The following is an 11,943-nucleotide window of genomic DNA, read 5'->3' on the forward strand; positions in this document are numbered from 1 at the left end:
AATGTTAAGATCTTCACAAATGTAAATATGATGCACATTTCTGATTGGAATTAGTTCAAATTGGACAAATGAAACTTTGAAGTTTGAAGTGAACATTAACAATTTGACTTGAACAATGAAAATCAATTGTCGAATTCAAAATTTATATTAATTCAACATTTCATAATGATTATAATGAGTACAATGATGTCAATATAAAAATGGAGTGAAGTGAGGCCTCTAAGCTTCCCCAAGCTCCTCATCAACAAAATTGCTAAAGTGGACATGGTCAAGTTTGCCAAACTAATAATAACAACCAGCCCTGTGAGTAACTGTAGCATCCTCATCAGTCTGTGTTGGCTCCTCTTGGCAGTCAATGAGATGCAAAACACTATGTACAGCCACAGGCTTCTCTCTTCTCCTAGAGGTAAGTTTGTTCCTCTTTAGAGAGTGGATGAAGCTATAAGTAGACTCGTTCCTCTTAGCAACAAAAGAACTAGAAACCTCAGACAGCAATGAAATGGCTAGAGGTGGTAGTCAAAGAAATCGGTCCGTGGCAATTCTACTACAAACTGAGTCTTCTTGTGCCATAGTTGCCAGATCCATCTTGGCCACCTAAGAATGACCCATAAGAGGTGCGAATTTTGCCCACTCAATAAAAATGTTGTTGGCCTCTATAGGATCATCATCATACATCTTTTCAATGGCCCTAAAGAACCTTGCCTTCACTTACATCTTGTATGTGTGTAACTTTACAATGAAATTAGGCTGAATGTGCTCATTGTAGAATGCTAATGTGCAGTCCTTTTCTTGCATGACAACTGACATCTGGTTAAGCATAGTATCAATGCACTCATACACCTCTCCAAGGCTAGGTGCACTGGAATCCCCATATCTAATTATCGCGTGGCTGGTTCTGATGACCCAGTGACCAATGAGAAGAGGAAAATACAAGTGCAATTGCATCATCTTCACACCATCGACACCCCATAGCTTACATATCTCAGCCCCGAATTTGAGGTTTTGCTAGGCTTCCTAAAAACTTACATCCTTCCACACCTTTTCCAAGGATATTAAAGAGGTGGGCATTAACTTTAGTAATGCCACCCTAAAATTCTCAAGGCCACAAAAGTGGCACTTCCACAACATTGTGCCCCCAAGATGTGCCTTGTAAAGTTGTTACAAATTGTTTCAAAGGAGACTTAGGATCAAACGGACCCTTAGCAAAATCTGCGAGTAATATGGAGGGGAAATTCATACTTGTAGCTACACTTGCAATGGAACTGGTGGTTTGGGTTTCACCATTATGGTCACCCCTCTGAGCCTCAACCTTAGATGCATTATTGGATTCAGTACTTTCACTCTCTCAACCTCATTCTCACTCATGCTATGAGAACTCGTAATGACATTGCAATAAACAATATAAATTTAACGAGTTTATAATTTTAAAATTAGAATTCAGACTATGCATGCAACATAATGCAAAGGATTAAGACAGATTTTTTTTTTTTTTTTTTCAATTAACACAAAGTGCAAAAGCATACACAAATAAACAACTTTATCAACCAAGGATTTCACTTTTGTTTTTCTTATTTCAGGTTGCACGAAGTGCAGAAGCAGAGGATACATAAAAGTTCCATCCTAGTTTGACAAAACAATAAATTTGAATATATGAAGTTTAAATTGCCATTTTCAATTTCCAAAATGGTAAAATTAAATAAAAAAAAGTAAAAAATGACAACCATGTCTATTGTAACATGCCACTAATTCTATACTTGAAAAAAATAAATTACTATCTATATTAAGATAAAACTTGAACATTTCAAAATAAAACATAACTACTTCAGCTGAAATTGAAAACTAACTAACTAACTGCTCTTCAACATAATAAGAATCTAAATGATTCACCTGAAAGGAAGTTAATCTTTTATTGAGCGTTAACATGGAACATATATCATTATACTATTCAATATGGAAAAGAATTTAATATGATAACTTTCATTTTCAAAGGAAGTATAAAAGTTCAAAGATTACAATTCATTTAGCTTTCCAACTGGAACTTTCTGTATCAAGCCTCGACATAGTCTGGAAGAGGGAGAGCATCATCAAGTGGCCCTACCCTTCACGAGGGTGTAGACTAAGGACTAGATTTAGTTGCCATCTGAGTCTGGTGTTTAGAATCTATATGTATGTAGTTAATCACACACTATATGTACCTCTTGACTAGTATGACCATTCTGACTAGAAGGTGTATCCAATTCATGTGAACCGATGGTCGCATGCTTAATGCAACACTACCCTGGCTAAGGTTTTTACATTGCAAGCATGTTCAACACGCTGTCAGTATTCAGCACCCTTGCTTGACTTGTATATTCAAATTCTTGAGTTCAATTGACTCACTGGTTGCCAATCCACTAGACAACCAATTGATTAGTGTCCACTGATACTAGCTGTTTTAACCAATGAAGCAATAGTCTGCAAAATATCGCGATTATATCCGATTAATCTTGAATCCTGGAGCTAGCTGATTTATTCCCCGAAAAAATCCCAATTCATGAAAAAATCGTTTTCCAAGCGTTGACCCAATTTTCAAAGATTTTTTGTTTTTAAATTACATTAAAATCATGTTAAAAACCCCCAAAATGACAAAAAAGTGAAAAAAAATCATTGTAAAATCTTGCAAAACCCTAGAAGAAAGAGTGAAATTACTGAATTGGTTAGAAATAGGGTTGGTCTGAGACAAAATCAGAGTCAATGTGGAAATCAATGTTAAAAAAGTTTGTTAATTTGGCCGTTTTCGGGGAATTCATCATTCCCCACACTTGTTCAAACCAACGAGCTCAACAACCCAACAAAGGTAGAAAGCCCATGAGCTCAATGACCCAGTAGGGGTTTGAAACTTGGTGGCTACCTCACCAATGGAGTTTTTCTACCACAACACTAAACATTCAAAGACATGTTTAATATATGTAGATATAGATATATGATTTTTAATTTATAATTGATATAGTTAATTTTTGCTCAATCAAAGACATACAATTCATTATGTGAGCAATATATCTAAAGTGCTCCACGGAATAAATCTGAATGACAACAAACAAGATGACATTGTTGTAATAAAAGAGCCTCTAACACAATAATTAAAATTTGTCTCTACCTAAAATAGTAGTTGCAAGCTAGGTATTGCCAAAACCAGTGGCTTGCTAATCTTTTACTTCAGCTAAACAAATGCCTTTTGTTGAATTCTACCCCATATAAAAGACTTACCAATTGTCATCAGGGAATATAAAGCTTTGCAGCTATGGAATATGATTTGATAAGCTTTCTCAAATATTGAACTACCCCTGGAAAACTCCTTGCCTCAATCACAACGAAAGTCTTGGATCACTTCAAAATGGCTTCCACTTTTACTAAATTCCTAACTATTGTTGGATCTCTGTCTAATAAATTTTGATCTCAGCTACTTCATAGACTTAGTTAATCTTTGATCTCAGACTTAGACAACTATTTGGTGACTGCCCTTTTAAAAAGTTAAATGAATATTTGCCTATGTAATCAGCAATTTGAATATAAACAACAAAAATCTATTTTCTACAATTCATGGGTTAAACTCTTTGTCTCAATCACAATGAAAGTCTTGGATCACTTCAAAATGGCTTCCAATTTTACTAAAATCCTAACAATAGTTGGATCTCTGTCTGATAAATTTTGATCTCAGCTACTTCATAAACTTATCTAATACCCCTAGAAAACTCCTTGCCTCAATCACAATGAAAGTCTTGGATCACTTCAAAATGGCTTCCACTTTTACTAAATTCCTAACAATAGTTGGATCTCAGTCTGATAAATTTTGGTCTTAGCTACTTCATAGTCTTAGACTCTGACAACTATTTGGTGTATATGGTGACTGCCCTTTTAAAAAGTTAGATGAATATTTGCCTATGTAATCAGCAATATGAATATAAACAACAAAATCTATTTTCTATAATTCAAGGGTTAAAACTCTATTTTCTTTACTCTATATCTCTATGCTATGGAAATGCCCTTAAGATTTAAAATAAAATTAGTTTGTGCCTATTTTTCTACAAATTTTTACAATTTTTTAAAATCCAATTTCTTACCCATTTTTTCAAAAAATCTTATACTTTTGGTTACTATGATATAAAGCATTGCAATTGTGGAATATATGATTTGATAAGCTTTCTAAAATATTGAATTAACCCTACAAAACTCCTTGCCTCAATCACAATGAAATCCTTGGATCACTTCAAAATGGCTTTCACTTTTACTATTTGTCTGTTAACTTTTGATGTATGTTACATCATAGACTTAGTTAATATTTGATCTGACTTAGACAACTATTTGGTGTATTTGGTGACTGCCCTCTTAAAAAGTTAACTGATTATTTGCCTATGTAATCAGTAATATGAATATAAACAACAAAAAAATATTTTCTACAATTCACGGGTTAAACTCTATTTTATTTGCTCTTTATATCTCTATGCTATGGAAATGCCCTGAAGTTATTTAAAAATATAGTCTCTCTCTTTTTCTACTATTTTTTTTGTTTTTTTAAAATCTGATTTTTCCCGATTTTTTCAAAAAATCTTGTACTTTTGGTTTGCCAATTTTTTCCCAAAGCGATTTTTGCTACTATGGTTTTAACGACATTCAGAGGGTAATACCCCACTAGACAAGCCATTTGCTTAATGTCTACTGTCACTAATGCTCATAAACGACTTTTAGAAAATGTTCTCTACAGATTGTTAGCAGATTTCTTTGACTCTTGGTAGTTTCCTTTTCAGGTGAACATGGATAACCTACCTCCAGACTTCTCAAGCATAATCTCTCATCTCTGATTTTCTTTTAACCATAGATCATTACTTATTTAACAGTTCCCAACATTTATTTTTTTGATCAAGACACCTAGCCTTATTGGTCAACTGAAAGAATGCTACACCTACTGAGCCGGGTCCTTGACCCTGTTAATCTTCTTGGTATTTTCATGTGTATGATGTCTACTGACATATGGCAGTCGAGAACAACCTTCATGAGATGGTGATAATTCAGGACAAGCTAACTGCTTTCTATCCCTTGATCTTAACGGTCTTACTATCCACCTGGGTGATGTCTCTTTGGTTAGTACCTACTACTTCAGCTAACTTAGACATACTTCCAAGGCCGGACTATAAATTTTGTTCTTAATAACAATATTAGATGCATGCGAATTGAAAAGTATTTAAAAGATATAGCGAACTCTTCTATCTGGTCTTGCGGCAGCCAGAGTACAATGTTAAGCATTGATTTGAGAGGTTTCAAATCTCGGATCAGCAAAATATAAATGCAATGTACAGACAGATTACTATCACACGGATCTATTTTTCTTGTTCTGGTTAATGATGATCAAACTCTCATTTTGCTTTGAGATTCCTTCTCGCAAACATCAATCGGATTCATAATTTGTAAATGCATTTCAAGTGCAATGACCCATATTCCGGGTTCTTAATGCATAGTATTTATTGATCGATAATGGACTGACATCTATGTGTCATCTTAATGACTACAACAATGTAACATATGCCTATTGATAACATTCATCTTCTTTTAACATATAATAGCAAGCATTCTAAGGCACAATGTATGCAATATGCCATGACAGTATCAACTCCTAAGCAAACAAAACAAAAGAACATGTCTGTATTTCAACGACGTCTGATGATGGAATGCTTCAGTCTATGATACAGTTCACAACAATGCTCCTTGCGAACCTACACATTTTATTTGGCAGAGCAACTTAATGCAATCATATGCTTAGCAGAGTATGCAGGCGTTTCTCTGCTGAGAGAGGAAGAGTATTGTAATGATGAGTGCGAATGAGAGCCGTGTGAAAGAAGAACTCCTTCGAACTGAAACTCCCATCTAGGATATGTTGGAGGAAAAGAAAACCGCTGCAAGAAAAAGGCGACAACTATCTCGAACGATGGTTATATGCAAGAAAGACTCACAAAGTGTCGGAAGAGAAGTAATGACCCCCACCTCTAATACATTAAAAATGCAAGGCTTCGACTAGTAGCCGTTAACTTAATTCCCCTAAATGCATAAAATATAATATATCAATATATTCCCACTTATGAGATATACTTAATACATATATTTATATGTTTTTACGTATGTATATGTTATATACCCTCATATTTGAGTATATATTTATATTTTAAATTAGTGAGATTAATTGATTAATGATTTTAATTATGATCAAATATATATCATTACTTAGAATATTAGGACAAGGAAAATAGCATACACTAAACTCCAATAAGGGTGATACAAGGATTAGACCAACTATCTAACTGATTGACAGGTTAAGACGACAACCCAAGACACTAAGGTGACGACTAACTCCAAAGTCAACTTTTTTCAAGGCTCAAGGCTCAAGGCTCAAGGCTCGAGGCTCTATGGCAATTTTAATCAGTTTTCACCGGATCTATAAACTTAACCACAAAAATAGATCTGATAAATTGCAGCAACAACAAAGATAAGTAGATAAATAGCACAACACACAACACCAAGGTTTTGACATGAAAAATCCGGTTAAGGGAAAGACCACAGTGGGAACCTACCCACAATAAGATGATACTCTGTAGTAGTATGTGAAAATATTACAATGGGGAATGCACATGTATTTAGGCACATTGCTTAGAGCTCATTGCTCAAAAGATAATGACTTGGAAGGCTACAACCCTCAGGGAAGTCTCACTGACTTACAACAAGATTCAAACTACAATCCGAAAGGAATGAATTGAAAGAATAGCATCTCTAAATGCTTGATCACAGTTCTGGCTAAGCACAATTGTCTGCTCTGCAACACCAATCTCTGCTCAATACAACACACTGAAAGATGAATCCTTATTCGCACATATACCACTCTCCGATAATGTAGACACAACCTCCATTCTTAAATTACATGACAATATCACCTATTTATACAATTCATCAACCTTGACAACAAGGTTGGCTAAACCCTCCACTCACAATTACAAAATTACAACACATGATACAAAGATCGACCACCGGATCAATATAATGATTTAAATGGACCTAATTCAAATTCCCAAACATTCAACACCATCGTTAATCATGCCAATTTCAACTGCAACACATTACACCACCAGGAAAACCGCATAACACGAAGAATATCACCAGTTCAACAAAATCACCAAAAACTCGCACAACGATAAATATGGATCATCAAAACAAATAGGACATACTTAGGAAGCACCAACAAGCACGATAGAAACATCAGCAACAGCTGCACCAACACCCCTTATCAAATCTTCATCGATCAACATATGAAACTCAAGAATATTCAAACAGCAGCAATTGTCACAAAGAAAAGATAACTTGCGGAGCCCCAAATCACGAACCATCTGAAATGAAGATACACAAGACTATCCCAAACAATCTCCCAAAATCTCTGTTCAAGATATGATCACACCGGAATGTACCGGAGGAAATACTGAACTTTGCAAAGCACTGATCAGATAAATAAATTGCAAAACCGGATCATCTGATATGATCAATTAAGCTTCCCGGAACACCAAAACCAATACAAAAGAATATAATGATACTAGAAATACTCCATACACCAAATGATAATCCCAATGAACCAATCTACAATCACCGGAGCAGGAATATGTTGACATCAATGGCAAAAACACATCCTAGCAGCAGCAATATCCAACATTATCAAGGCACAGGAAACAAGGCACCCAGAAAAATCTGAGACCAACCCATAAAAGCTCTCGAAAAACCCACCAAGGATCTGAATACAGAATGCATATCCAATGACTCAAAAATTGAGGCACAAAAAACAATGCACCTAGAAAAATCTGACGACGACCCAGTTGAGGTCTCGAAAAACCCACCAAGAATTTGCAACTAGAATAAAATTTCGACTTGAACTGAAGGGTCAAAACCCTAGTCGAAAATTGCAGAAACCCTAGGAAAATTTTCAACCTGCAAAAAAAAATCCGCCCAGGAAGAGAAAAAGACTCTGCTCTTTCAAAAAAAAAACAGTTTTAAAAAAAATCTCTTCAATAAAAACTTCAAAAAATTTTAATAACGAAAACTTTCGAAATTTTTAATTTCCATGCTCTGATACCATGAAAAATAAATTGAATGAATGATTCAATAATTGGATAATTACATTGAACGATATATAGAGGTTACAAGACGATGTTCTATAATTAGAACATAACGTTAAAGTAAAAGAGTAAAAGCTAAATTAAGCTTAAAAGCTAATTACATAAAAAAAAAAAAGAGTAAATGACCATTAACCAAGGAACTAAAAATAGGTGACTAACATAGAATTAAATATTCTAATAATATCTCCTTCAATTCTATCTTGAAATCTGCTTCTTTTATTTCTCACATATTTCTTATTTCTTCTTCATCCAAAATCTGCTTGAAGGATACATTACCTTTCTCTCTTTTTGTTTGTTGTTTGTCACAATTAAAACTCATATTTAATAAATTGTCACAGCCGCTGAGCTGCCAATAGGGCCACAACTCCCATAGGTTCTAAATGACTTCGCTTTGGGGTCTTTATGGGAGGGTAAAGCTTAGACATGAACACATGTAGTCTGTTGACTGTTCTACTCTTGGGAGTTGGGACATTCTTGGCACATTTCCATGTCACACATTGACTCTTTACCACTCGTTGTGTTAGCCAATTAACAATGGGAAAATACCTGGAAGTAAAACATAGTTATTGTTAAGAAAAAATCTTTGTAGCGAAAATTTTGTATGCTAAATCAGGAAATTAATATCTACTAATTAATGAGCTAAATTCTAGGCGTGAGGAGGATCTCTTCATAGGTCAACTAAAACAGATAGACCATGGAATATAACAGAAATTGTATATTTTGACTCCATTATTGATTAATTTTGAGAGGCATTCTAAAATGGCAGCATGGGATGAAGGGTAATTTACAAAAACTCATTTTTTTATGAAAAATATTATATTCATCTATATATGAAAATATTAATATATAATAATAAACATGTTATTTTCAAAATAAACAAGATACAAAAACTATGTCTCCATGTATGTATTAAATAAATAGTTTCAAAGAAAAATAATTAACTATAAAATAGCTCCAAGTTGATATCCTTAGGATTTTTTAAAATTTAAGATATCTATAATTGTCTTATCTAATCTTAGCAATTCAATTAGCTTGAGCTTGATCATACAGCATTGGGTTATAAGAACTGTGATTTGAACAGTAAAATGAAATTGTGTGTTGCAGTTGACATTCTTTAGCAAGATTTGCTTGGGATCTCGCTTCTTCATATCGATCTAAGTCAAATAATATCAATCGAGTTTTTTCAAGACTAATAAAAAGCCTTGCTTGCAATATCATTACTTGCATCTAAATTAGTTTCTTGAAAATTTAAACGGATCATCAATACAGTTCATGTGAAATTTATTTGAGAGATCTTTGGGTCATTTAAAATATATTTTGCCTATATATGAAAATATTAATATATAATAATAAACATGTTATTTTCAAAATAAACAAGATACAAAAACTATGTCTCCATGTATGTATTAAATAAATAGTTTCAAAGAAAAATAATTAACTATAAAATAGCTCCAAGTTGATATCCTTAGGATTTTTTAAAATTTAAGATATCTATAATTGTCTTATCTAATCTTAGCAATTCAATTAGCTAGAGCTTGATCATACAGCATTGGGTTATAAGAACTGTGATTTGAACAGTAAAATGAAATTGTGTGTTGCAGTTGACATTCTTTAGCAAGATTTGCTTGGGATCTCGCTTCTTCATATCGATCTAAGTCAAATAATATCAATCTAGTTTTTTCAAGACTAATAAAAAGCCTTGCTTGCAATATCATTACTTGCATCTAAATTAGTTTCTTGAAAATTTAAACGGATCATCAATACAGCTCATGTGAAATTTATTTGAGAGATCTTTGGGTCATTTAAAATATATTTTGCCTATATATGAAAATATTAATATATAATAATAAACATGTTATTTTCAAAATAAACAAGATACAAAAACTATGTCTCCATGTATGTATTAAATAAATAGTTTCAAAGAAAAATAATTAACTATAAAATAGCTCCAAGTTGATATCCTTAGGATTTTTTAAAATTTAAGATATCTATAATTGTCTTATCTAATCTTAGCAATTCAATTAGCTAGAGCTTGATCATACAGCATTGGGTTATAAGAACTGTGATTTGAACAGTAAAATGAAATTGTGTGTTGCAGTTGACATTCTTTAGCAAGATTTGCTTGGGATCTCGCTTCTTCATATCGATCTAAGTCAAATAATATCAATCGAGTTTGTTCAAGACTAATAAAAAGCCTTGCTTGCAATATCATTACTTGCATCTAAATTAGTTTCTTGAAAATTTAAACGGATCATCAATACAGCTCATGTGAAATGTATTTGAGAGATCTTTGGGTCATTTAAAATATATTTTGCCTATATATGAAAATATTAATATATAATAATAAACATGTTATTCTCAAAATAAACAAGATACAAAAACTATGTCTCCATGTATGTATTAAATAAATAGTTTCAAAGAAAAATAATTAACTATAAAATAGCTCCAAGTTGATATCCTTAGGATTTTTTAAAATTTGAGATATCTATAATTGTCTTATCTAATCTTAGCAATTCAATTAGCTAGAGCTTGATCATACAGCATTGGGTTATAAGAACTGTGATTTGAACAGTAAAATGAAATTGTGTGTTGCAGTTGACATTCTTTAGCAAGATTTGCTTGGGATCTCGCTTCTTCATATCGATCTAAGTCAAATAATATCAATCGAGTTTTTTCAAGACTAATAAAAAGCCTTGCTTGCAATATCATTACTTGCATCTAAATTAGTTTCTTGAAAATTTAAACGGATCATCAATACAGCTCATGTGAAATTTATTTGAGAGATCTTTGGGTCATTTAAAATATATTTGCCTATCTACAGCAAATGACTTTTATCCCACCTGTTGTATCAGGACATGGAAGGGCAAACACCTCTTCATTATGCCTTTGTTTGTGAACTGGAGGATATTGCCAAGTACCTTATTGACCATGGTGCAGATGTTTCCATCAAGGACAATGATGGTGATGCTCCATGCAATATTTGTCCCACAAAATGGACATGGATGTCTGGCAATGCGTGATTGGTGTATTTCCTCCTATGAACTGTGGAATACGAGACAGATGGTGCATTTATTATAAATGAATGGGATGATTGATTTGTGATGTATGTAATGCCTCTAAACTATTATAAATGCAATAGCATTTGTAGGATTTGATTTTATGTAAATACCTGCCAGAACGAAGACTGGCATAGTGTTTGATGTCAAATATGATCCATCCTTTTGTTCATCCTTGATTATTCATCTTTGGAAAGCATAATGTACATGATTTTATTGTAATGTGATGGGTGATATTGTTAGTATTATAAATCATTCTGACATCCATATATGCTTTACAAAGGTTTATTCTACAGCAATAAATGCACTTTGGGCTTTCCTTTTGTACCTTTCTTTCTAGTTATATCCTTTAGCTAAGTTGCGATTAGGACTCGAAAACCTTGGATTTTTTTGCATTGTGTTGATTATAGAATGGAGCGAATCCACAAAAAGTGCCTGCTTATAAGAGTAATTACTATACAACAACATTCGCCATTAAGGTTGTTGGTAGTAATTTTGAAAATTAGTGCTGGGCTGATATTATCTTAAAGAAATTGCTATATTCAATTTTTGTAACGAAGTGCTGAGCTGATATTATGGTCAAATTTCCAAACACTTGCAGTTAAGGAATCAAATGACCAATTGGTATAATTAGATTTAATTAAAAGCTGTTCCTCATGAACAGATACTAGGCGATCTTTATTATATTGTAAGATGTTGAATAT

At 33.1% G+C, this 11,943-nt stretch overlaps 1 protein-coding gene across 1 annotated transcript in view; it reads left to right on the forward strand.

The window, feature by feature from the left end:
* Positions 1 to 11,425, forward strand: part of LOC131064742 (acyl-CoA-binding domain-containing protein 1) — a 67,644-nt gene extending 56,219 nt beyond the window's left edge. The window contains exon 6 of the mRNA XM_057999013.2: positions 11,036 to 11,425. Within this exon, the coding sequence (XP_057854996.2) occupies positions 11,036 to 11,203 (168 nt within the window). The 3' untranslated portion in view covers positions 11,204 to 11,425. The remainder of the gene's footprint in view (positions 1 to 11,035) is intronic.
* Positions 11,426 to 11,943: the final 518 nt, after the last annotated feature.

This window comes from Cryptomeria japonica, chromosome 8, assembly GCF_030272615.1.
Source record: "Cryptomeria japonica chromosome 8, Sugi_1.0, whole genome shotgun sequence".
Lineage (NCBI taxonomy): Eukaryota > Viridiplantae > Streptophyta > Pinopsida > Cupressales > Cupressaceae > Cryptomeria > Cryptomeria japonica.